The following is a 27,827-nucleotide window of genomic DNA, read 5'->3' on the forward strand; positions in this document are numbered from 1 at the left end:
GTTACATCCTGTGAGGCTCGAGTGCAACGGAGGACAAGAAAGACAACCTCTGCCTATATTCTCCTGTCTCACACACCCTTTCCTTTCCTTTTCTTTCCTTTCCTTTCCTTTCCTTTCCTCATTTTCAAGACCGATTAATCTAATCTTGGCCTTAAATTAACAACATTATCTGTTATTCACAGGCAGCTTCATCTCACATAGATCATATAAATGAAGACGTAGCCACTATAGATTTCTCACCTAAAAGTCTAATAATTACCATGCATTAGCATAGATTAACTCAGACAAGGTCAATGGTTATCCATTTCATCTTGCTCTTTCTGAGGGAGTTTTTGAGACTCCCTTGCCTCCAGGAGTCGGTGGCTGTGGCGCTGTGAGGCTCCTGGGACTTTTTTTTCTTCCTACAATTGAGTCGCTTGAACGGATAAAGAGGAAAGGCACAACAAGCAGCAGAAGCAATGTGAAGGTTGTTCAGAGATCGTGTGCAGTCGACTTCACTTCCAGCTCTATCTCCTCTGCTGAGGGGGGATCAGAAAGGCCCGTGGCGAATTTGAAGGGAGCTGATCCACATATTATGAAACCAAGCTGCCTTTTCAGGGGGCTGATGCAGTCTGTAAGGTGGTGTAAAGGTTGAGCAGTAGGTACACTTTCGTGGAATTATGAATCTGATCTCTAAATGTTTTTGACATCACTTCTCCCCAGGGTGAAAGGGATTTGCAACTACTAACTTCTGGGAGTAAGACATATTGGATATGACTGTTTCAGTTATAAAAGCACCCGCTGTGGATCTCATGATAAAAACATTGGATCACTTCATCGTTCATCCAGAAACATTTTCGTTAATAGTGGATCTGAAACTGAAAGGACAAATGTGTCCCCATAAAAATTAATGAAGCACTCTTTTTTTGTAAGTAGACAAAATCATATTTCATTGTTTTAAGATACTGGAGGTTTTTAGTTGAGCTATGACTTTAGGATTGACAACGTCTGTCGTTCAACCATTGTGATCCAAACTGAAATATCTCAAGAAATGAGTGACTGCCATAAAATTTTGTGCAAACATTCATGGTCCCCAGAGAATTAAGCCTCATGATCCTCAGCCTGTTCTCCTGAGAAGGTTGACTCTTTTCATTTTTAGTGAAAAATCTTTAAGACTATTTATTGGACAGCCATAAAATTCGTCACAGATAGCTTGGTCTATCTGTTGTGCCCAGTTGAAATCTAATATGTCTGCATGGTTGATCCTCTGGATTTTGAGCCAGCCAGTCAAATTTTATTCTCTGAAATATTTAAACATCACATGGATACCCAGAAAATTTTGGAACAGTTATTCACATTTCCCTCATGATAAATTGTCTTAAATTTGGTGATCCCTAAACTTTCTATCTAGTGCCACCATCATCTCAAAATATTACCACGAATCTGTCACTATGACATACCCATCATCCTAAGCTGTACTGCTTTGTGTTTGGTGCTACTTAACCAATATTAGCATGCTAACACGTTAAACTAAGACAGTGAACAAACTACACATTATTGCAAGGTAAATATCAGCATGTTAGCATTATTTTCATTTTGAACATGATAGTATGCTGATGTTAAAATGACCATTTGAATGTCGATTAGCCTGCTCACTGTATGTTACCTTTATTTTGTGGAGAAAATTTTGGTTTTCTTGCAAGCCTCCAGTGAGCAAAGAATCTGACCACAGTTAAAAACTCTTTATGTATTGAAGTAAAGAGGGTCCACATTTAACAGAAAGAAAATATAATTTTACTAACTGTCAAAAAACTATTTGCAGTATAATGCAAATAGCAATAATACTACCAGTTGTATGATCAGGACTTCCCAAAAAAACTTCCCATTCTAGCAAAGACGTCACAATATAAAACACTCTACCTATAAGCACCCTGAGCGTTCCACTTGAGCATGTGCTCAGGTACATAACTCGGCTATGCATGAAACTGTTTTTAGCGACAGGTTTTACATGAATTGAATGTGTTAGTGAAAATGCATTTGGGAAGTACAATGCATATGACTGGATAAATAAGATTTGGATTATGCTACAACAGTTGTGTGATGTTGATCCCAGTGATTTCGATTAATTTTCTCATTTTTTTGATTCTTTGTTCGTCTTGGAGGCATGTTGAGCTAAGTTAATGTTGAAGTTAAGTTAATGTTGAATTAATGTTAAGTTAACATTTCCATAGTCCTATATGTCTCTTGATATACACTAACATTGTAAGAGATCAGTAAGGGCTATCTTTGTAGTTCAAATTGCAAAAGAACAAAGGGAAGTGGTCATTGCTAGAGGAGTTTGAATGATAAAAATAAGTTCAGCCACTGTGGCGATATCAATGTCAAGATTAAAAAAACTGCCTTGCTCACAAATGTGAGGGTAGAAGGTTACGAAGACATCAGTAGGCTCTAAGCTCTAGGTGGGTGATAACAACATAATGCTCCTGGGAAACAAATATTGAACATCTGACCTCGGGCAAAAACATTCCTGAGAACATAAAACCCTAATGGGTCATATTAGGAGGATACTGAGCTGGAGAACATTGGATTCTGGGAACAGATGGAGCCTCAAAGAGCTGCTAGCACAATTATAGACTCTTTGTCTTGTTGGAGAAAAAAGGTTAGTTCTAATTATTAACTTAATTTATTTTGAGCTTTTAGGATTTTAAATATGATATCAAGTGTAGGCAGAAAAGCCCCAAAGCATTTCTTAAAAAAAAAAATCTGCCTTTCCTTAAGTAGGCCAGATATTGCATCATTTTAATATTGTATCCTTTTTGTAAGTGTGTTAACTTCCTGCACAGTCTGTTGGTTCAGCAAAAAGAGTATGAAGACAGAGAGCGATGCAGGGGTCCACAGAGGAGCAAATCCAGGTGGTTTCTAAATAACCTGTGCATGTGTCAAAATGACAGATGGCGCCATCTAAGCTTAGCATCAATCTCACCTGATGGCTCAGCAGCGACTGGTGATGTCTGTCAGTGTGCGTTGGCTTCACCAGGAACAACGCCAGGTGATTCAGACAGGGAAAATATGGAGTGAAAACACCTTCTCGCATGATCAAGCAGCCAAAAGTTTGCATTTAGTGAAAAATGCTTTGAGTGAATAATTCTTCACTTGACACTTTAGGTCCAAATGAACTGTTTTGTTTTGTTAACAGAGAAAAAACCAAATGCATTAATACAGAAATTTTAATAGTAGCATATACAGTATCTTTACAAAAGGAGCATTGTGTATGTGGTTTACAACATGTCTAAATACAGTATTTCTACATCAACCATTTATTAAAAATAACTGGCTTTAAAAGTCCTTCTTTTGTAGAAGTATAATAACAGAGTGTCTGAATTTCATCTTACATTGGTACAGTTCACACAGTAGGCTAGTATTGTCATTTGCAGTGTATGAACATTTAAACATGTACAGTTTGGTGTTAACAAGACAGGTCCTATCTTTTTTAACCTAAAGCATGTTGATATAATCTCCTAAATTCCAGAAAAAATATAAGTTTACTGAAAAAAATACTCTCTTTCTATTTCTCTTTCTGTCTAAATCAGTCAGTGTATCAGTAAAGAATACTGCTATTCACTGGCTTTGAATTCACATTCGGAAAAACAAAATAATTAACATAATTTATCAGTTTGTCTATGGTAGCTTGTTCGTCTCTTGAAAGTGGAAAAGCTATGAGCAAAGCTCAAATAAATAGCAATGTTCATAGATTCAATGGTTCCCAGATGTTAAATTTGTGCAAACGCAGTGCAATGTTTCCCTTGATTTTCGTTGTGTCTCAGAATTAGAAGCAGAAACGGCATCAGTAGCTGCAGGTTAATGCTCGCGTCTCGGAGTACAGCTGTTGTTCCCCAATTAGGACGAGGATTAGTTGCCATGGAGACTGCTGCCTCCAGATTCCACAGAAACACAAAAGCTAATTTACTGAACAGTGACAAATTTAGAGGGACAGCCTGGCAACATTTTGTTTCAAAAATGAAGCATCCTTTCCCCACTCGCATTAGTATACATTTATCACAAAGTTCACAACAGATCTGGTCAGTTTTTGTAATAATTCAGAGTGATAGAAATACAAGCTGTATTTCAAAGGTCCAGTGTGTATGATTTAGGAGGATATGTTGGCAGAAATGGAATATTTTATAATAAGTATGTTTTCTTCATTGTATAATCACCTGAAATTATAACTCATTGTGTTTTTGTTACCTTAGAATGAGCCGATTATATCTACAGGGCTCCCCAGACATTCATTTATATGTGGCAGCCCCCCAATTTAAAAAAAAAAAAAAAAAATCATGAAACAGTTTGGAGTTTTTTTTTATCGATTTAAATCACCAGATCCATTTCTTTCAGAGTGGAAAAAACCTGCAAATAATTCTGCTCCTGTTAAATCTTACACACTGTTCCTTTAAGAAAAACAACTACCAAAAAAAGGTGCAGTAAGCAAAGTTGGCTATGTCATTTTGAAATTCGATTTGTGCTTTTAATTGCATTTGTTAACATCTGTAGATAATGTCTAAACATAACTGAACAGATCATGACAATACAATTAGATTTCTAATAATCCCTGGTCACATTCATTTCAAAGGGGTTGACCTAATTTAACACAACTCATCTAATCATGAAGTCATCATTCATAGTGAATAATTGAGTTAGCATTGCAGAAAAGAGATTTTAAATGTGCCTGTTCTTTGTTTCCTGTCAGTAAGATTGTTTAGATACTATATACACTGCCGAACAGTGTCCACACTATCCACAAATTACTGCTTAAATGGGCTCAAACATCTTTTGCCTTGGCACTGCCTGGCATGAAACCCAACTCTTTCTAAATGTTTTAACATTCACCATTTCTGTTCTGCTGCTCTAAATTGCTGAGAAACTATCTGATGGATGTTTAAGACGGTCTGGAACAACCTGAATCTTAAGCCCCATTTAATCTCCATTCTCGTCTCTGCATTTTAAGTGAGGGTGTTGTCTGAAGAGAAACACGAAAACAAACCAAAGTCGAAAAAAAAAAAAAAAGGAAAAGCGTTCCTTTGATTCTTGGTCGACAGTGCAGGTCTGATGTTTCTGTTTTTAACTAAAGAGCTGTGGAACACAAAAGCTTCTTTTGGAACTTCCAGTTGTAGCATCCAAAAAACGCTCAGTGCCGATGCTTGCAGCCAGGTCGCAGTCTTCCCCTCTAATGAAGAAATATAGTAGTCTATATATCATTGTCTGGTATCACAACCTCCACACCCTCGGGAGCTTAATCTGATCCAAAAGCCAAGTGTGAGGGAGACAGAGAAAGAGAGAGAGACACAGAGAGAGAGAGAAAGACAGAGTCCATCTACAAAGTGGTGCCTCGCTCAGGGGTCCAGATATCTGGAAAAAGCAGGATGTGTGTGTGCGTGTTTGCCTTTGTGAGCATTTGTTCATCAGAAAGTGCAGGCGTACACAACGCCAACCACCACAATGTTTCCAATGGTGGCGATGATGGCAATCCAGAGCCAGATGGCGTCGCTCGACATGGACTGCGACTCATCCTGTTGGCCATGTACCGAGGCGGCAGAGGCAGCAGCGTGGACGCTGGCAGAGGAGTTGAAGAGCGAGTGCTCGCCGCTGTAGTCATCATTGGGCGAGGAGTCCATGAAGGCTCCAGTCATTACTGGGATCTAGGAGGTGAGGAGGAAAAATACAGAGAGGTTAATTTAATTCATTTTAGGCACTTTTAGTAAACCTGCATTAGAAGAGAAGAGTATGTGGAGGAAATTCAGACATTTTAAATCCAGGTTTTTATTTACATTTTGCTCTTCTAATCACTGGCTGGAGCTACAATATTACTGAGGTCATGTCCTATGTATTTTTCTGGGGATTCAGGGTTTTTAGCAACTTAGGAGGCAGTGTTGCAGTCAAGACCAAATCAGGACTGAGACAAGACTGTTTTATATGAGTTCTACACTGCATGACACACTTACAATAACTGTGGAATGTGCAAACCATAGGCACCCCCCAAACTCATCTAAAATATCCACATTCCCATGTAAAGCACCCACAGAAAAAACAGTAAGATTCGTTTTCATTCACCTCTCACATTTTCTGAGTCTACAATTCTACAATTCTACAATTTCATTTAGCAGACGCTTTTATCCAAAGCGATGTACAACACAAGCAAGAATTTAGACTTATGGAAAAAAAACCCTTAGGAAGTGCAAAAAGTGCTTCAGGTGTGATTGGTCACAGGTATTGCCGTCTAGTGGCAGAAGAAGTGCCGCACAATAAAAACTTATTGTGAGTATTTTTGATCCTTAGACTGTATTAAAATTTGACCTCTTTAATGCAACAAAATAAAGGATTAAGTGTTTCCTCGTCAGGATTTTATTCCTGACAGTACAGAGAGAGTTTTGAAAAATCATCCAGTAGTTTTTAATATCTCTAATACTTTGCTTCATTATAACCAAATTCCTTAAAAAAAACAATGATAATGTGGGGACGAGGTAAACATTACATGCTAATTATGAGAATGTTGGCATTATAAGCACAGCATGCTAAAGTTAACATTCAGCACAAAGCACTGCAGTGCCTTAGTACAGCCTCTCAAAGCCGATGGCAATGTTTTCAGTGACTTTGCATTTTTCAGTGTCCTTTGAAATTAAAAAATAAAGAAATAAAAGAAATAATAATTTTGAACTCCATAAAAACAAACCAATTTACAGTCCTGGCACAGAGAAACAAAATCGCAGCAAGGCAGAATTTCTCCTGTTGGTCATGCATTAACAGGTCTGAGTGATATGTTAAAAGAAACAAGAGGTAGCCACATGACATAATAAGTAACTGGTTGCGAGGTTTCCCACACAGGCATGCAGGGTCCTCCTTTATCTCACACACCAAATATAGTGTGTGTGTGTGTGTGTGCGTGTGTCTTTGTACAGGCGTGTATTTAGGAAGTAGGGCTTAATTAACATGGAATGAATATTTCAGGTGTGGCAAGTGAAAATGATTTATTGCTTTGGACCATCGGAGCCCTGTGAAGGTTAGCCATTAAAGCAATGGAATACTTTCGTGTGTGTGTTTGTGTGAGAGTACCTCACATGTGTGTTTCTCCAAAGCGGGGCATATGATTGAGAAATGCATGAGAGACCCGTACCACGCTCAGACCGGAAAACAGACTCTGCTGAAGATGTTGAAAAACAATGCTAAAAATACATTGGAGGAATGTTGAGCACTCGCATACACAGAAATCTCTTTTGCTCGCTCATTTGCTCACCTTCACACTCCCACTCACTCCCACTCTCTCTCATGTACACATAGGCTAATGCACAAAGACATTATCACACACACACTTATTGGTGTGTGAGATAGAGGAGGACACACACACATTTCAGGTCTTCCCTCGCACAGGGGAAAACACTGTTTAGAAAGCATTCTGCTGCTCTCTGTTGATTGGCCCCTGGTGGTGAATAATGACATGACACATCCTGTGGAGCGCCTGCTGTTCACATGAGCATGATGGAGGAAGGCAGGCATGCATGAAGTCCAGCAACCAGGGTCTCCCTGCCCCCCACCCTTTAACTGCTGATTCCTCCTACCATGACAGCAACAAGGTGAAAAACAACAACAACAACAACAAAAACCCTGCAATAAAAGTGATAGGAATGAAAGAACTCCACACCCTTTATGAGATGACATGCACACAGAATTCTGAAGAACCCGTCTCACATTTAATTCTCTGAATCCAAACTATTACCCTCAGGCATGGATAGATTACTGAACGAGCCTGCTGGGCACAGACCCAGGGGCCCAAAGTGTCAGTGGGACACCTCTGACCTTCACTAAAATGCCACTAAAATTAACATGCACTCACCAGGAAGAATCACAAAATGACCACAAAAGATGCAAAGGAACTGCAAAGAATAACTAAAAAACGGGCAAAATAGAGAGACACAAAACAAATACAAAGAGTCACAAGACCAAAGATCAAAAAAGACATCAAATTACGTAAAAGAATGACCATAAAAAGATACAAAGGAAATGTAAAGAGACACAAAATAACTACCAAAATGGGCAAAACAACCTCAGAGACACAAAATTACCAAAAAGAGATACAAAATTAACACAATGAGACCCAGACGAATACAAAAAGACAAAAAAATAAACATAAAATTACCTCGAAGAGACACAAAGCAACGGCAGAGATACAACGGGCCACCAAGAGATGCAAAGAAACACAAAATACTTACAAGGAGACACAAAATGACCACAAAGAAACTAAATGATCTCAAAGAGATGCTCCTATGAAGAGGTGGTGGTGGGGCCCCGTGCACATCTGTGCTCAGGGGCCGACTGTCTTATAATACGCCAGTGCTTTTATGTAAATGTTGATAGAAACAGTAAACGCAGAAGCAACCGCTTTGAGCTTTCCTCCTTACCGACGTTGATTACACAGCTGACTAATCCGTGCTTATGCATTTAGTTAGCAGGAAGGCACTTTGCACTTTGTTTTATGGATAATGTACTTTGGTTATGTGGTTTTTATGACTTCCTTCTCATTTATATTCATTATATGAATTTATAATTTCTGTGGTGTGCCACTTTACTGTTATGTTGACTATGTGTTGCTTAAAGTTGATTGCAGCTGGTTGTAACACTGTTGTCCAAATAGATTTTCACTCAAAGGACAATAAAGTATATGTTATGTTGTGTTATTTTATTCTAACTTAATCTTCGTTTATTTTACAACATTTCATATGTACCTCTCATTCATTTTAACATTTTTTTTTAATTATGAGCAGCTACAAATATAGAAAAGTCAAACATCACATAAAGGAGATTGGCCTTTGAGAATGAGCATCAGTGAGAAAAGCAGCTTCTGCACACTGATTCCAAACCACACATCTATTGAAAAGGATATTTTACACCCAAACTTTTAAGCATTATGATGACAGGTGTGGTTAACCATCCAATGTTCCCAGGGTGACAAACTTTTAAACAACAACTAATTAAGGAATTTCAAGACATGCACAACTCACAAAAGAGCTGGCCAACTCAAGGAAATGTAGACAGTAACATTTCATTTTTCTAACACTGATCTGCATGAGGAACTCTGGTAATATTAGTTTTATTATTTAAATCTTAAAATTGTGGAACCTGTCATTTTGAATGAGACCTCTCTAATCAACATGCTGCAGATTTGATTTCTTAATTTTATTTTAAACCCCCACCACACTAATCTCTAGACACCACAATGTCTAAAACCCTACCCTGCATTCAAAGCTGCATCTAGCTTAACCCAACGTTCAGTCGGACGATAAATGAAGCTCTCAACCCTGTCTGCATTCTTTATATTTATGTTTTATTTATGAGAAACTCATTGTCCACAGGAGTGAGCTGTTTGCATAAATGGGGAAGTGTACCGAATAAAATGAAGCGGATTCTGGGAGCGTGTGGCAAAGACATTCCAGTAGTAAGCCTGAATCTAAATATTTGATTGCTCACTATTTTTGGCAGAGTTGGTGTACACAGTATATGCGGATAGGCGTTTCGATTACATGTCAAAAGTATATCATCGTTTTTCAAGGGACCTGCTCCTCTATCCATTCATACAAGCCCACAATTCCCAAGTGGATAATGCTCAGGGGGTTAGCGTAGCAGGCAGTTAAGCACTAATGGAAAAAAGGGAAACAGAGTCCTTGAGAAGAAGCATCCCAAAGCATCTGAGCACTTATGTGGGCCATGAAGGTCATCCCATATGCATTACTGCCAGGAAACCCATGTATGTTGACATACATAAATGACATCAAATCCTACTACTGACCAAAGTTTCCTGGAAAACACTACCGCACTCTCTTAAACGGCTTCAACAAGCACATCCGCACAGAGAGCTTGGTACTAAATTAAAGTTAGAATTAAGCTTCTTTAACACACAGCATAAACACTCAAGATGTTTTCCCCTGGCAAAGGTGAAAGTGGTTTCATTGTCCAGGTTGTTTTATGTAGTCATTCTTTATTTCTTAACCTTTATATTAAAACTGAAGGTGAAATGGGTTACTTTCACACTAAGATATTCTCTTGAAATTACAAATTACTGTATCTTTATTATTCTAATGCATTTCTTTTTCAGTGTGCCAGCTCTGGAAGGCATTTGTTTGTCAGTCTGTTTGTGCTTGTTTTATTTTTCTGCATTACGAAAGAATGTTGATGTGATGCAGTAAACCTAAAGGGATTATTATTTTTACAAAACTTAAGTTCCTCTCCAGGGATTGATTCAACCCCTAAAAACTCATCTCTATTCATTATTTACATACAGCCTGTTTAAAAATGATATTAACATGCAAATCAGTGATCTGAACACAATTGGACAACCAAGATACATCATTGTTCACTGTGCTTACCATGTGTCTCCAGTTGACCACTGTTCAGATTCTGTTATTGCCCTGCACACAGTTATTACGTCCACATTGTTGCTAGTTGCTCTGTCATGTCATGTCTCTCATGCTCTCATGTCACATTAGCGGTTAGGTCAGTACATCTAGAGATATCGTCGTTTGCAGAATTCAACACATCTCCTTCCACAGGGCAAAACAAGGGATGGTCGTTCAATACTATGTCCAACTCAGCACAAAATTTGTAACTTTATAAAGTGTTAGCTGTAACCAAAACATTCACCACGTTGTGAACTGATGACATAGTCTTTATCGGGGAGGTATCTGGACTATTTGCATTTACATTACAAAAGAAATGTGGTTAAATGCATCCTTTATCACCTCTGCAAGAGATTTCAGTGATTGGATCACAATGCATCTCAATGGTTCAGCCTGTTCTCATTCCAAACTAGTAAAAAACCACAACTTTGACAGTACTTTTGGTGTAAAAGCCACCCAGGACGGCATCAGGTGAGAACACGTCCATGGCATTCCTGTACATGGATGCAGCAAGTTAAAAACACACACAAGAATCACCACCAAAACTGCATGTGAAATATGTGTAATGTTGTGTACACTTGCATCCCACATTTGTAAAGGTGGGGGGTAATATTAGCAAGGACACTGATTTTTGAAAGCTTTGTAAAGGAACTTTTTTAATACAGATTTTTTATTTTTTATAATTTGACATTTACATCTTGGATTTGATATTTTAAATGATTAGTAAAATGAATGGGATGAAAGGTAAACAACTGTTTCATTGAACTGTGTGATACCATCTGGAAAATAACGCCCCTCCATTAAGCAACACCAGAGAAATCTCCTGACTTGCATATTTCACACCTCCTTGGCTCTGGGTGATGCCTCCACCTGTGCAATACTCCGCACAGGAAAACCCCAATCCATGGTAGACAAGACAGCAAAGCTACTCTCACTGCACGCCTCCACCTGCTCTGCTCTCACAGCTTTGATTTATTTGTCCCAGCTGTTCGTAGAGCTGTGCCATCCTACACGGCTGATCACAGTAATTGTGAAATAGAATAGACTGTAATTGCCTCCTGTGGGATGTCGCCACCAGTAAGTGCTCAGTGAAATGGCTTTGAAACAAACAAGCAAAACCCAAATAAATGTCTTTGGGTAGTGGGGAAACCAAAACATATACCTAACCACAAAAGCACTCAAGTGTGGCTGTTAAGACAGAATCAGGGAGAACAAGCTGGTTTTCTGCACTCGGAGAAAATACAAGGTCAAATCAAAGAGTCAATACTTGTGTCCTTGCGGAGAACAGACTTCAAGGTGTACTCGAGAGAACAAACTGTATCCGGGAAAACAGGTACAGAGTCGAACCCCTGCTGTGCAAAGAATGGTCTTTGTGTTTGACACTGCATGCACAACTACTAAAACACACAACCATCTCTGCGCTACTGACTACAGTACTGCCATTGCCCGTTTATTCTCATCCAGTGTTATTGTGGCTTTCACATTTATCTCAATATAATGTCATCTTTGGTTTTTCTGGATTTTTATCTGACTTTTGTTTCAGCCATGACGTCAGAACAGATTTCGACAGGATATAAAGGCACACCTGATTGCACTTTAAGAAAGAGTGTTGCAAATGCAAAAGTGAGCTGATAAAGGACTTTGCTCCCAGATTAATTAGTTTTGATATGAACAAAATCCACAGCTATTATAAAAAAAAAAGCCCCATATTTTTGGTATATATATGGAAGAAAAGCTTCTTGAGGACAGTATTTGCTCTATTCAGAAAGGACTTCTCTCTGAGGCAAGTCACAAAATTTGAGTCCTGGAAACAGTAAACTACACAGAATTAATGCCATACAGTTTGGCAGTATCTGTTTCACCATCAATGTTGTCCAGGCTCTTCTTTGTAGAGATCTGTGTTTTCACTTGAGATTAGCTGCTGATGCATGTTAGAAACTATTTTTTAAGCACAGCTGCAGTGCTTTGAAAAATGCATGCCCCTTGAGTTTTTGCCCAACTTTCTGAACCACAGCACGATTTTAAAATGTGTTGCAGTTGTTGAAGCTTCTTTATTTGCGTGCGTGTTTAGGACAAATCTGTTCTCATAAACATATCTATGAAAATGTGTGCACCACTATTTGTGGCCAGTCATTTATACAGAACACACTTAGTTGTGAAGGCTGCTATCATGTGACAAATGCACTGACTAGAGTCAAGAAAGTAGTGCAGTTAACTAAACTCAACATACATAACTTTTCTCTCTGAAATCTAACCTACGTACATTACTTTCTGAAACCTAACTTAAGTTGCTTCACTCTAAAAAACAACTTAACAAGCCTAACGTAATGTAACGTAGCGTAACTTTCCTAAACCCAGCCTATGTAACTTTGATTCTTTTTGGATACTTAATCTACGTAACTTTACTTTCCTCAACCTAATCTACGTCACTTAACTTAAAATCTACATCAAGAAACTTTTCTAAACCTGACCTACGTAACTTTACATCATAAAACCTAACCTACGGAACTTTTCTTTGCTGAACCTAATCTATGTCACTTAATTTTTTAAAACCCTACCAATGTAACTTTACTTTCCAAAACCTAACCTATGTAACTTCAATTCTTTTTGGAAAACTAATCTATGTAACTTTAACTTTATGTTATATATGTATCATTATGATGCCAAAACATGATTCTTTTCCTAAATCTAATCTAACCCGTATGAGTGCTTATTTGTTAGGCATCATACAAAGTGTCGCATAAGGACACATTAAGTCTGTCCTGTTTTTCAAAAACCGCAATCGCATGGTTTTCCTTGCATAATGCCTTGTATTCTTAAAATAAGATAACCCTTAAGATAAAATTTAATTAGTCCCACAGCAGGGATTAATTAAATTAATTAAATTCACAACATTCTTAACATTTTTGATGTCATACCTCCACAGTCCAAGCTATTTTCCTAAAAATAAACGTATGTTGCAAAAACAACGTGTGTATGACAATCATGCTCATCTAAGAATTTAAAAACAAAGACTGCATCCACTAAGGAGCCATGAAAATTTTATTTTACACATTTTAGGCCTGATTCAGGGTATACATTTTGAGTTGTCAAAGCAGGAAAAGCACAGGTGTAACAGTAACGAGTGTGTGTCTCAGTGAGCCATGACATTGTGACTGTGAGCCAGCATGAAAAATACCAAGACCCTGAAACCCTGAAGCAGCTAAATGGAATTCAGCCATCATTAGTTTTATTTACGCCTGTGCTTTTCCTACTGTGACATGTCAAAAAGCCCAATTTAAAACAAACCCATCCTGTCCAAACAAGGCTTTTGTCAGCCAGCTGAAAGCAGAGCACTGTGGCTCACCACCAGCAGCTCCTGAAACACACACACACACACACACACGCACACACTCATTGAATTGCACACATATGCGACTTGTTGCTCTGATGAGCCTCTCTCTGCCTCAACCACCACCCTGCTGCCACAGGTGTGTATCACCAGGTAGATACCTGCTGTGTTTATGCTCACCGATAAATGTTTATTGCATGACAATCACAACAAGCTTCTGTGGTAGAGAGATCATGACACTTACGTGAATAATTTGAAGCTAAAAAAATCAAGTATTTATCAGGCATATGGGTCAGGTGGGTACATGCAATTGCAGGGAGAAACTATATTTATTTTTTAAAACTCTAAAACATTTTCTCCAGAGTGCTGTGGTTTCGTGTGGTGTTGCAACAGAATCACTGAAATAATTCTTGTGTTTAATTTATGTGTGGAGTTGGAAAATCACAGCTTTTGTGCACACAGTGATTCTCCTTCGTACTGCACATTGCAAAAAAAAGGGTTACAGAGGAAGATACAGAATTATACAGAAGCATTCGCTTGAATGCATTCAATGCAATGACTCAAGTGACCATGTAACTCAATGTTGACTTTGACGGGACATAAACGCTACTCCCCTGGGTCAAAGTCCTGTGCTTGTTTGAACTCTCTGGCCACCCAAATTGGACTTTTGCACTCTTTATTCTATGTTTCTTGCTCTGACTTCTAATAATGTCACAAATTATACAAATTAGTTTACAGTGGAGTTGGTTGAAATCTTGGTGCGTATTTTAACACCCAGGCAGTGAGACCGCAAATTTCCCATAGGAAGGATTGAAAAAATAAAAAAGAGCAGTTTTTGGCAGGTGGTGTTATCTATAACCTACTGCACATACAAGTCAGAACACCACAGATCAGGGAAATAAATAAAATGGGATTACACTACTGAAAAACATCAGAGGATTAATTTCTTACTTGTAAGACTGGAAAAGTAGCCACTTCTATACAACAGCAGCCACTAAGTGAAAACAATAGATTTTGGTCTGTACCATACTATACATTTAATGTTGCCATGAATCTGGAGGGAGATTTACAGAGGTTTTAAGGAGGCTTGTTCACCCGCACGAAAGTGGTGAGACCTCTAGTTTCAGGCCTGGTTCCTGCTGGTCAGATTTACAACTGCGCTCTCATTGATTTTCCCTGTCTCAGCAGCCCAACAGCATTTTTCAATAAATCTTATAATTCAGGAGAACAAGTGTAGCCCAAGTGATCCGTGCTTGACACCCTGGTCAATCTGTCAGCTCTGTGGAAATTGTGTAGCACAGGGGGAAGTTTATTATACTTGTTTGATATTATGAATGATAAATGTCTCACTGTCATGGTTCCTTCCTCAGTGGTGAACCTGACCTCAGTGTGATGCATTTTTGTACGTAACCTGCACTCATACCAATAGAAAAAAAAATTAAATAATTAATAAAGCCTTGAAAAAACACTTCTTTAAAGCATGACAAGTGGAGGAAATAATGGATATTCACATCTGGTTGTTGCTCACTTATATATGCTGCTAATTAGCAGTTGCATAATGCCTTGAGATTTGAGATGAAACTAAACTTCTCAGCTATGAAACATTAAAATCCACCACAAACAAAGAGTGATTTCCTATTCCTGCCAGATGAGAACTGAGAAGCCATGCCAGACAAGGCGAGAACCTGAACTGTCGAGAAAGACTGAAAGAGGCAGAGGCTATGTGTGTCTAAATGTGCATTTTACACATCTGCACAGTTGAAGTTGTCTGAATCTTGACATACGTAAGTGTATGTCTGCGTCTGTCGTGCTTTGGTCTGTGACTCCCCACGCTGCACAGACTCAGTTCACCCAGGAATAAAGACAGAAATCCTAAAACCAAACATGACAACTGTCAGCAGTGTCTAAGGCCTACCATACACTAGGAGACTTTGACAATGCTTTTTAAAGATTAAAGTGTGACACCCTCATACATCTAAAGACAAAGTGACTTTGATAGTCAAACTACAAAATTTTGCAAAGACTGGGGATCTTGCAGGGTCTAGATTCCTTCTGAGATTATATCCCATCCTGTTCCTGGTGGACTTTAGTGGGCCAAAGTGGGATATCTGACATAGTAACAATTCCTTACTTGCTTAAAAAAACACGTACCCCTTGACACACAAATTTACGTCGTTATATATTTACAGTATTCTTGTCAATTCTGGGTCAGTATACTCAATTTTGAAATCTGTTGCTTTGACCCTCCACCTGCTTCAGTTTGTTAGCTGGCCTAGTTTAGTGGGAGCAGACAATGGGAATGGGAGTTGAACCGATTCGAAAATGACGATTCTCACACAGAAAAGTGTTGGTTAGTGCATCACGTACACGCCATCCTGTTCTTTCCACAACTCCACCAGTGTCTTCTCATCTTTTACAGTCCAAGAGAACAGAGGCTTGTTCATGTTCTTGCCTCCCTAAATTCCCCTCCTGCTGCTTCTTAAAGTTAAGTATGGTTTCTTGGTAGGATGGATCCTTCCAAGTCAGGCATACGCAGGCAAGACTTTCTCATAGCATTCAGTGAACACACCTTGGAACAGGCTAGCCAGTGCCCAGGTGTGCACCATTCGAAGAGGCCTCAACTTCAATTTCTGCAGAAAGAATTGTGGGTACTTCATGCTTGCTTAGGATACACAAATGCTCAAAGGCTCCTTGACATTGGAATAATCCTTCGGCGGGACTTGATGACATAAGACTCCTTGAAATTCAGCTGTTTAAGCATCCTTCCTTGACTTTGAGAAGCGCCACATGTTTTTGGTCTAGCCTGTTTGCTGCTTCCTGTTCGGTGCTATAGAGAGAATGCAGCTATTCTTTACTATATGCACCAGTCAAGTCTAAAAACTTAGTGAATGTATTAAACATATTGGTTTTTGTAAGAATGTTAAGATGAGAAGATGACAGCTCAGGCTGTGTTTTGTGACCAACTCACATCAAACGATCTACATCACAGGAGTGCATACTGACTGAGGTCAGAATCCCATGATTTTATTCTGACATTGTTGCTTATTTGCAACAGTGAAATCGCTTGAAAGTCAGTGGTGTATGGCTGACAATACAGACAACACAGGAGGAGGAACAAGAGGATCTGGAAAAGCAAAAGACTTTTAAATTTTGACATCAAGTTCAGATTTTATCTTTAATCTTGCAAAAGATGCACAAACTACTCCCCAAAACAAGGAAGCTAAGATCACAGACAACGCCAGTAATAAACTTTCAGCTTTAAAAGTCTTTTCCACAAGTATTGTGTTCTATTATTTAGATGATTATTGTGGTGAATACCTCTCTAGGCTTTACACTGCTGAAATTCTTCTCATGCTTTATTTATTATTGACGGAACACACATTTGAATTCATTTATTTCTATTTCCGTCAGAGAGGAACTTATCTAGCTCATCCTTGTTCTTGCACATTTGCCCTGGATCATAAGCTTTGTTTTAAAAATCAAGTATCCAACAAGTCTTAAAAAAAACTTCTTACATCTTTCTTTCTCCTCTGGAATCCTTTGAATTGTAAATTTCGGCGATCAGACTAAATCAGATGGGAATTATCGTCTTCTCTCTTTGTCTGCACGGCTGTGTTTGTTAAGACAGAAGAAGAGTTCATCAGGGGTAAAATGTAGCACTTTCTCAGAGTGCTTTAAAAAACTGCAATCATTCAGGCTTTTTAACATAAGGTTACCAACTTAATGCATGTACATAAATCCCAAAAGTGTCAGAAATATGATACATAACACATTTTCTTTTGCATCCTCATTTTTAAAAGAAACGATGGTGTAAAACTCATACAGGTCGATTAATCACATAAATGCTTCTCTTTGCTGCCAAATCCCAACACTAAAATACATCAGGTTTTTTTGGGGGGGCATATTTAAACTTGATTCATGAACTATTCACACCTTCATTTTGAGATACCTTTCAAAATCTACAGAAAAATGCTTTTTCACCAAAGCCTAAGGGGGCATTTATTATTTACTCAAGCAGATATTTTAAAAATGCATAAACAAGATTATGTGCAGCATGTGTTTTATGGTACAGTTTACACCAAAGATCACATCATGCTATAGCAACAGAGATTTCTTGCTATGCAATGTCACACACCACTTCAAAATCTCCATGCGGGGCTCATGTATTTTACATTGTGATTTCAATTAAAACACCCCCGCTGGAGTTACACGTTACCCCGTGCATTTTCATGTCTGGTAAGTAAATAGACTTTATTCATGGATGAAGTCTGTTTGCTGATCTGATTATACATCACAACATCCCTGTTGTTTTAAACCAAAGTGCACAGACTGATAACAAGAACCAACTCAAATATATTACTATTAGGTTCTGATATCATATTGACATATTACCTTAGAGTAAAGAGAATAAAGTCACCAATATACTGTATGCTCAAAGTGGATTGACTTTATTTACCTCCAAAGACAAGACTCTGTGTTAATCATTAATTTATTAATTTTCTCTTTATTTGGGACCTAATTGGTCAAACTGAGACTTTGAGACAGTAAAGAAAAGCAATCTAAAATATCATTCAACTACTTGAGATGACAGTCTGATTAGGAATCCAATGGAAACTGACTTAAACCTTGATGTTTCCCCTTTTTTTCCTTTTTTTTCTCCTTTGTTTGTTTGTTTGTTTGTTTCCTTTGAGCACTTGATTTTGTTTTGTTTTGAAAGAAAGAAAGAAAGAAAAAATAGTTCCTCTAAAAGGTTGAGATCTGATTAACAAAACAACCACAACATTATTTATTAGACATTTGGGCTAATAAATAATTTTATCAAATAATAAAACCATTCTGATCATGACCTGTATTATAATCATGAATTTACAAACAGAGTGCCAATAATTATTTTTATAAAAGCATTCTGCCTGCAGAAATGGCTCAGGTGCATTCATCATGGGTGCGAGTGTGGAGGCAGTTAAGGTAATTGGCATGCACCCCAACTCTGTGCAGAGCCTCTCTCCCTGCAGGAGCCTGAGGGTGGAGTTGATGCTCATCAGGAAGATTCTGCTCACCTGTGCTGCTGATCACACACAGCACTGTATAAGCTTGTGGCCTTCAGGCTGTCTCTGTTTGTCTTCTGGCTCACAGTCTTTTTGTTTGCTTGCGTTTGAGTTTTCTTTTGTTTATTTTCTCCTGTTGGAGATGAATTCACCCACAAGTCATGAATCTTTGTTTTACCTCCAACTGAGTTTTGAAACAGTGTGTTTAAAAATCAGGCTGGAGCAAAAATCAGAAAACATTGATGAATCCCAGAAACCCATGGGTACCAAAAAAGAACAAATCACGATACATACAAACTTAAAAGATTTATTTGTATAATGCTTCCTGCATTCCCCAATATCAAATTCAACAGATTATTTTAATCATACAAAAAAGAAAAAAAGAAAAATCATTGGATCCTTTTTAAGACTGCAAAGGAAAAAAATCAAAGGTCATGACAGTAAACAAATCTGTCCAAAAGAATATACTATGTTGTTTTTCCAAGTCAGAAAATCATATATCTCAAAGAGGAAACTAGAACAGAAAACTGGAGATAATATCAGATTTTCTGCTGCAAATAAAAGCAGTGCAGTAACACTTGTTGTATTGCTTTCCATTAGAAATAATGAGAACATAGCTGATGGAAATAAATCTTGCTATAAAAATATAAATTAAAGAAGAAAATGACTTGTTTTAAGTATATTTATTCATATATAATTGTATAGTAGATTTGCTCTGCAGTAAAATCCCAGGCAAATCATTGTCATGATCCATCCTGAGGGAGTTTGTGTATCTTGGGAGTTTTTCACAGGTTGTGTAAGAAAACTGCCTGAGAGGAGCAGGGGGAAAGATCATCACGCTTTCTCTGTATCTGTTGCTGGCGTCAGCCGCCCCTACAGCTTCATCCCTGTCTGCTCATTCACTGTGCAGTACAGAGAAATTTCAGGCGTAGAGATGGAAGCCCTTAATTGAATCTCCACTCATGTAAGACTTGGCTCGGGGTGCAGTGCAGCAGGGGTGGCCCTGCTTTGCACCCTCTCTTAATATACAGAGCGAGCAGAAGCTGAACAGAGTTGCAGCAAAAGCGTTAAAGCCATGAATTTCTCAAAATCAGCCTCATATCAGTTTTCTTACTCCCTACAACCCTACAAGGCCAAGAAGACATCTGCCCTCCCATCTAACCCCAAACAAGCCTCCGGGTTACAGCATAGCCCTGGACGCCAGACCTCACTCCATCGTCTGCTGTCTTTATTTTTTTATTTTTGACCTTGTCATGGCTTGCCTCCCTCCTGGAACCCCAAGGCTGAAATGACTTTAATAAAGTCACTCCTCATCTCATGTAGGCCAAAAGTAATCTCCTCCGAAAGTGTAACACTTCATGTTCACCCTCTCCTCTCTGAGTTACGTATAGTATCATATCTGCTAACTCCATTTGTTCTCAGGTCCCTTTTTAGATCTTATATTAATTTATTCAAAGAAAACCTTACTGCTGACTCGTGCATCATCTTATGGCATACATGTAATATGTATGATTACAGTGCTACATTTATGGTAAATCGCTGTGTTCAGTATATGCACCTTACTCAGTGTATTGATCTTTCTTTTATTTTTGTACTGGGCAGTTGCATTTACAGATTTCTGCAGGTCTCTCTATTTTCCTGTCTGATTAAGTTCTCTATTCCAGAAAGTGATCTGCATGACCCTGCATACCATGAAATATTTACATTTACAGTTACAGTATTTGACAGATGCTCTTATCCATGGTGACTAACAGTGTGGTGCTGCATCTTTCTGTACTATAAGATAACTCCACTGGGAAATGCGGCTAAAAGGTAGCAGGAGTCATCAGAAATGATAGCCAGATGGAGAGAATTTCTCTGACTTTTACTTGCACATACAGTATGCACTGCAATAAAAATGCACACACTGTATAAAAACACAATTATGTGCCTCCTGTTACGTTTAATGAAATTCCAAAAGCATCAGCTTTGATTTGAACACAGAGCAGACCTTTTAGCACACATGCATCTATGGACAAACCTTCCTCCATCACTTCTTATTACGCTGTTTTAACTTTGTGTGTGTGTGTGTGTGTGTGTGTCTGTGTGTGTGTGTGGAATAAATAAATAAACAGTATGGCTGTTCTTCAAGTTTCTTATTAATGAAATTTCAACCACTTTTCTGATCAGCCAATCAAACACTACAGTCTTTCTTGTTTTGCAACCCTCAGCTTGTGCTGCAGACCCCTCTGAACTACCGCTCTTCCTGTCAAATATAAATTAAGCATAACACATTCCAGCTCCTCAGAGACTTTATCCCTGTGTTGTTTGTTTGTTTTTACTCTATTTTTACATATAAAAGGACCCTCACAATTATTTTCCCTTGTTTTTTTTCCTCTCTTGGGTAATAGCCTGCAAGCTGTTCCCACAAACTGTCAATCTAATGGAGAAACATGATTAATTTTCCCCCTCTTAAAGTTTTATCCCACTTCCATACTAATTTTAAGCAGGTTTTGAAGATGTATTTGTTCACAGTGGAAAGGAGACACATTTAAAAGTTACTATGCGTATTAATTTGATGCAGGATGACAAATCTGTCCAATGAGTAAGCTACCTGTCAGTCCATATGCCATTTTTACTCCTTGGTTCATTAAGCCAGTGTAAACATGAAGTAGATCAGACCTAAAAGGCAGCAGTGTGTGATTTTTTTTTTTTTTACTTGTCATTTTGGTATATTAAGGATCCTTCTGCCTAAGTACTATTTCACTGTGCTCTATTCTTTACTGTATGTGACACACACCAGTGATTTAAAGTTTGTTTTTGCTTAAATTTTTGCTATGAAGTAAATGTTGATGCACAATACAATGCTTTAGAGCAATGACACCATCAGCATTTAGACTGGTTCCCCAAGCTTAACTATGATATTCTGTCTGCCACGGGGTCCGATATCCTGGGAAACTTAAGGCTCAATTGAAAGCATAAAGTGTGTAAAATACTGTGTAACCAAAACCGTATGAGGATAGTATTTGTTTGTTTATGCCAGTAGCTGTCCCCAGTAACAAGTCATGAGCAGGAAAAAAGTATTTTGGCCTGAAATTGTAATGGCTGAATGAATCTGCATATGGTTTATGGAATTTACAATATGGTACAGAAATAACAAAAATAAAATAACTGAGAACAACTTCATGCAAAATTAGAATTCTGTTTTTCACATCACAGCTTGCCAATTTGGATTTGATCATTTCTATTGGCATATTTATGCTCACTTCGACAAAAAGTTGCGCATTTCTGCAGTTGTTGGGGAAATCCTCTCACTCTGACAGCTGCCTCAGGGTCTTCTTTATGCAGGTGGCTGTCCAGTATCATCCTGCTGCACCAGCAGTGTTAACATCAACTACTGTAGGCTATAAAATTCACTCTCTTCTAATATATGTCACATGACCACTTGCATCCTGTAGTCATGGACTGCTTTGCTTTAAACATAGGCTACTTATTTAGCATTTTTCTGCTGATTTTCAAATGCAGGACTTTGCATTGTGAATTTTAAGGCAAAATCTAACCAATGCGCAGCTCCTCATGAACAGGTGGCATTCTTCAGGCCGGGACAAGTTTGTCCAGTTAATAAAGTTTCCTCCTGAATTCAACCAAGAACATCTCAAGCAAGAAAAAGTGAGAGGTTTCAGGATTAGAAGAGGAAAATTGACTTGCATTAGGGGTCTGCTGTCTTTTTTGTTGAAGCCACCATCGACTGAAATGTTTCAACAGTCTGTAATCTGCCTTCAGCATAACAACACAACTGCTGTAAAATGGAAAGAGATGTAGCTGCTACAGCACTGTATGTACTGCTTCAGGTTGGCATCAGCATTTATGAATGGATGCTGTATATATTTTCCCCGTGGGAGGAGGGGGTGGTTGGGTGTGTTATGAATTTGTCACGCGACTGCCATGTTGGCCTAGTTACAGTGTTTTCAGATACTGTAACAGTTCAGGAGTGTTTCCTCACTCTGCATGCCTGCGGTCTTGAATTAATATGATGTGTACAGTATGTGCGTGTGTCCATGTATTTATGTAAGTGTGAGCATGTACAGTTTGAGGCATGGAGGAAAGACACATTTGTTATGATAAATAATGTGAAAAAACAGTCATTTTCAAAGAAATAAATCTGATTATGAGCATTTACTGTACATGTACACACTTGCTCTTTAAGGCGCCACATTCATTGTTTGGGGCGTTTTGCCCATAAATCACAGCTACATATGAATAGATTTCTCTGTCTCTCAGACTCTGAGATAGCTATATATCAGAGGGGCCATGAGGTGGGCATCACAACACACATTCACACATACACACACACAGCCCTGCCTCTTGTGTGTTTGTGTGTGTGTAAGCTGCGTCACATAAAAGCCAACAAGACTCTCAGGTGTGAAATTAATCAGTTACAACATGTTCACAGTCCTTGATTACTAATTGCAGCAATAAACAATATCATTGCTTCCAAATGATACAAACGTTGTTTTTTTTTTTTTCCCACACTAACACTGGTGGGTAAAGTGATCCCACATAGCATCGACCCTGTAGGGGCTGTGTAATGCTTACAGAGTAGCTGTAAGCCCAAATGAATGCGACATACATTTAGGGTTGCACCACAGGTTGCAACATGGAGAAGCTCAATACACAGTCATTTTGACTGCAGCAAAATGCACAAAATCATAGCAAAAATCTCAAAGTAATGTGTGAACAGTGAAACACAACAGTGACACCATGGATCCATATGCACTGCTGAGGTCGGTGTATTAAGGCTAAAACTCTACTGAATACAATGATACGGTATTTAGCTCAAACACTCACAGCGTCTGCAAAGAATAGCTCGAAGCTCTGGCTGCGAAATTGATTCACAACTCCTTGCAAGCTCCATAAAAAATTCAACATTTTAAGAAAAATCTAAGTTAGTGTTCTTCTCCACCACTCATGCATACCAGCAGGCATTCCAAATGATTTCCATACGTAATACAACTGACTGTACCGTAAGTGCCTGATTCATCATCTGGGCATTAAAGTTGCATGAACCAAAAATGAGAGGGTCGCAGTCAGATGTGCTTCATATAAAACATAATAAGAGCCATGAAGCATTAAGTGAGGCTTGTATTGTAAGACAAAAATAGCCGCTATAAATCTGATGTAGAATATCAGCAGCAACACATTGTAGTTGAGCACAGAGGAGGGGAGTCAATCAGCAGGGAAATTGAAACTAGTCCATTTGTGGCCTAATAATCAGGCGCATATGACACAAATGAGCTATGAGACTGAAATACAGTAATAGAGTTCTATTAGGACGGGTGTCGCATAATCCAGGATAATGAGAATCTGTATAGATACAGTCAGATTGTTTCTGAGCTGCCGTTACATACCAAGACAGTCAATGAAACCTTAAAAGCTTCCTTTAAAGTCCATACTTAAAGGAATACTTCATTCATTTTCAAAAGTTTTGTATCAGAACAATGTACAATAGTATGTGTTACTAAAATGTGGTAAACTTCCCTCCATCTTGCCAGCGCCCAGATCTCCTACTTATCTCTCAGCTCAAAATTGTTTGCTGGCTGTTCTCGGTTTTTGTATGCCCGTCACCATGGACACAAAGAGCATAGAAATAAAAAGTATAAATAAAGAGAGAGAGAGACCCACCATTCTCTCTCTCTCTCTTTCAAACTCTGATAAAACTATAAAACGAGAAAGTGCTGGTCAAATATAAACCACGATTCTGTTACTGCACTGCTTAATTCTCACCTTAAATGTCTTCAGAAACATATTTAAGTGTACAGTTTTGCTGTAATGACAATTTGGGAACATGACATGGGTGCCATACTGTTTCTTGTAAATGACGCTGAAAATACTGAGATCAGATGGTAAAACCAGGCAGTGCTGATAAAAAATGAACAAAAATTATTTTACTGCATTGCCTATTTCTCGCCCAGGATTTTTTCAAAAACATATTTTAGCTCAGTGTTAAACTAGAATTTGAGATTGTTTTTTTTCCAGCCGACCACCACATTGTTTCCTGTAGAAAAACCAAATGGTAACCTCCAGAGCTGAAGAATGAAGTTCACATGAAAGTGCCACAACCTGCAGTTCTGTGAATGGCTTGAATGTCCAATTTTACAGTAGAAATAAACACAGCATAGTACAGAAAACAAACAGCAAGTGATGCCATGGTAGCTACATCCATTATTCTTAGAGTCGGATTCTTAGAGTATGGGAGAAATGGCCAAGTTTGCATAGAGAGCTGCAGGAATGACGTTAATATTGTAGCCCCACACAGAAGCTAGCATCTCCCTGGTCCCCTCAACAAAATGTATTCACTGACTGGTGTATTTTATGTCATAGAACAAAATGTGAACCTTAATTCAAGCATCTTACCAAAAACCAATAACTAATTTCCACATTTTAAGATTCATTTCTGCAGCTCTCTATTACGTCAGTCACCAGCAGAAGCATATATTGGCCCGGTGCATTGAATGCATTCTGCTAGTTGCAAGTTTACTATCTCTTGAACAAAAGCAAATGCTGCAGTCCTTGTTCTCCGTTGTCTCTGGTCATGTAGCACCAATTTTAAAAGTATCTGTCTTACTGCATAGTTGGGATAGTTTTATAAAAAGTCCATCTTTCCAGAAGTGAAATTCTTCTTTAAGAATTTCTCTTAGGCTCAACAGTGTTTCTTGAGAAGCAATGGTACATTATGTGCAATATCACCTGAGCTCCTTTGCAGATTAAACAAGAGGTGAGTGAGAGGGAAAGAAAGAGAAAAAGGCCTTTGTTTTCTTTGAACAAACAACCTCAAGGTCAGACTCAAAGAGTAAGGCCCAGTGAAACAGATCAAATCAAAAGCAGGTGTTGCTGTTGGTATTATTATAGAGGCACTGTTTTGAAGAAGAGAAGAGTTTTAAAGCTTGGGGTGAAAACTGACACTAAAAAAAGCTGCACCAGAACTTCTGGCATCCAAAAAAGAAAACAACCTAAAAACACTTAAAATGATGATGAGATACTTGTGTTCAACCTAACAACACTGTACTCACAGGGTCAATTAAGTGAAATTGAACCCAAAGATGAAAATATTTTAACTGATATCTCCTGGCAAACTGGTAAAGCTGTGCTTGAGACTCACTATAACATGAACATCTAGTTTTATTGCTTTATGTTTAGCATGGTAATGATTTAAAAAAAAAGCAGCTGTGGTAATGATTAAACACAATCATAATTCATCTCTGCTTCCTCCTTGATGGTGCAAAATCAGCTGCCATTCAGCATTTTGCCAGCCTTCACCAAAGCTAAGCAGCCACACACTGTTTAACTCCCATAATTTTCAACCACGTTTCCTTTTCATTACAAGAGCTGCTCATGAGCTGAATTCAGATTTTAATTTCATGCGTGCTTCAATGGCAAAAACGTCCCTGTTGAGCTTTTCTCTTTTTTTCTTTTTTTTTTTTTTAAAACATACTGAGTCAATATTCATCAAAGTTTCACCCCAAATCATAGCTAAGCTTTATTCAAAAACATATCAATAAAGGAGATAAAGCTGTTTTGAAATTATCTCAGGATGAGTGAAGAATAGATTATTTATACTGGAATACATAATTCATACCTGCTGAATATCAGAGGCACAGTTATATAGGAAGCATCATGCAGTTAGGGGGGTTAGGTCTATCAGGAAAAGATGTTATTACTTCATACTTGGCTGTCACAGTCCATTAAGTCTCCCTTTCACTCTCCCCAGGACTTTTTTCAATATGCAATCACTCATTTCAGGTGAAAAACAGCTGGGAGATGTTTGTGTCTACCGTGCAAACATGTTGTAAGCCAAGATGGCACACAGAGACGCCGTGAAATTACATACAGTAATGTGGCAGCTGAGTCGGGTTTTTTCCCTCAAAGACTATATTCTGCCATCTGTCCTGCGGTCTAATCAGTAACATGACATATCAGTAAGCCCAGGGAGTAATAACAAACTTCAATTTAGCTCATGTATCAGGATTTTTTTTTTGACAATTTTTTAAATATCTTTTCTTGCCTGAACTGATATGAGAAACACTCTTTAATCCATTCTTTACATTTTGTCTTTCATATTTTTGTTTTTGGAGAGGGAAATAAATGATAAAATAAATCCTCTCCAAACTTTTTCTATAACAGTGGTTCCAAACTGGTGGGTCATGGTGCAAAAGTGGGCCTCAGGTCCATTCTGAATGATGCTCAAGCGACTGGTGAACATGTCAAATTTCTATGAAACACACTTTATTTTAAAGAACATGTGCCAGTGAATTCCTGGCACAGAGCTTTTATTCTGAAGTGCTGTTTCAGTTTATTCTTGTTTTATTCCTTGGTGTTCTAACGCTACATTTTGAGAAATAACATTGAAAATGTATTTTTTTTTATCTAATGTGTGGACATTGAACTAATGACTAAGGAGAAATCTGTACCCAATAGCTAGACCAGTTGGAAACCACTGTTCTATACTGATTTTCGCTTATACAATCCCATGTACACTGCTTCAACTTCCAGTGAAATCCAAAGCTTGACAGGCCTGCTGTGCCTAGTTACAGTTGCTAAGTTATGATTGGACAATTGCTGCTCAGAGGAGGGTTAAGCAAATGTTCAATATGTTTACAAGGCTGTTTGGCGCCTGCTTCTACTTATCAGAGCCAAAAATAGAGACCTGCAGCTTCCTGGTGGTTAGTCAATTGTTCCCAATGAGAGCATTAAGATTTCTCACTTTAATAGGAAAAGAGTGAACCTGCGGGCTGCTCATTTAACACGACCACCTGCAGCTGCAGCAACTCTCTCCACTATCAGCAACAGCTAGAAAACATGAATCTTTTTTTCTTTTTTAATGAATCTTTGGTTTGATTACAGGGAGGATGATGCAAAAATCAGTCAGCCAAAGCAAAACTCAGACCAAAAAGTAACACATTGTGTTTGTTCTGAATGTTCCTGCCTCCAGTGTATTCAGTGTTCTCTCTCTACACGCACTAGATCCATCAAGTGAGAGCAAGCCATGGAGGGGCC

At 38.3% G+C, this 27,827-nt stretch overlaps 1 protein-coding gene across 1 annotated transcript; it reads right to left on the minus strand.

Annotated features, from left to right (window-relative positions):
* Window positions 1–5,241: 5,241 nt before the first annotated feature.
* Window positions 5,242–11,324, minus strand: LOC121953594 (uncharacterized protein C14orf132-like). Its single transcript, XM_042500760.1, has 2 exons — window positions 11,262–11,324; window positions 5,242–5,672 (listed from the first exon to the last, which is right to left on the minus strand). Exons 1-2 carry the CDS (start codon window positions 11,322–11,324, stop codon window positions 5,436–5,438), a joined length of 300 nt encoding a protein of 99 aa, XP_042356694.1. The 3' UTR covers window positions 5,242–5,435.
* Window positions 11,325–27,827: the final 16,503 nt, after the last annotated feature.

The sequence above is a fragment of the Plectropomus leopardus genome, chromosome 14, assembly GCF_008729295.1.
Source record: "Plectropomus leopardus isolate mb chromosome 14, YSFRI_Pleo_2.0, whole genome shotgun sequence".
NCBI lineage: Eukaryota > Metazoa > Chordata > Actinopteri > Perciformes > Serranidae > Plectropomus > Plectropomus leopardus.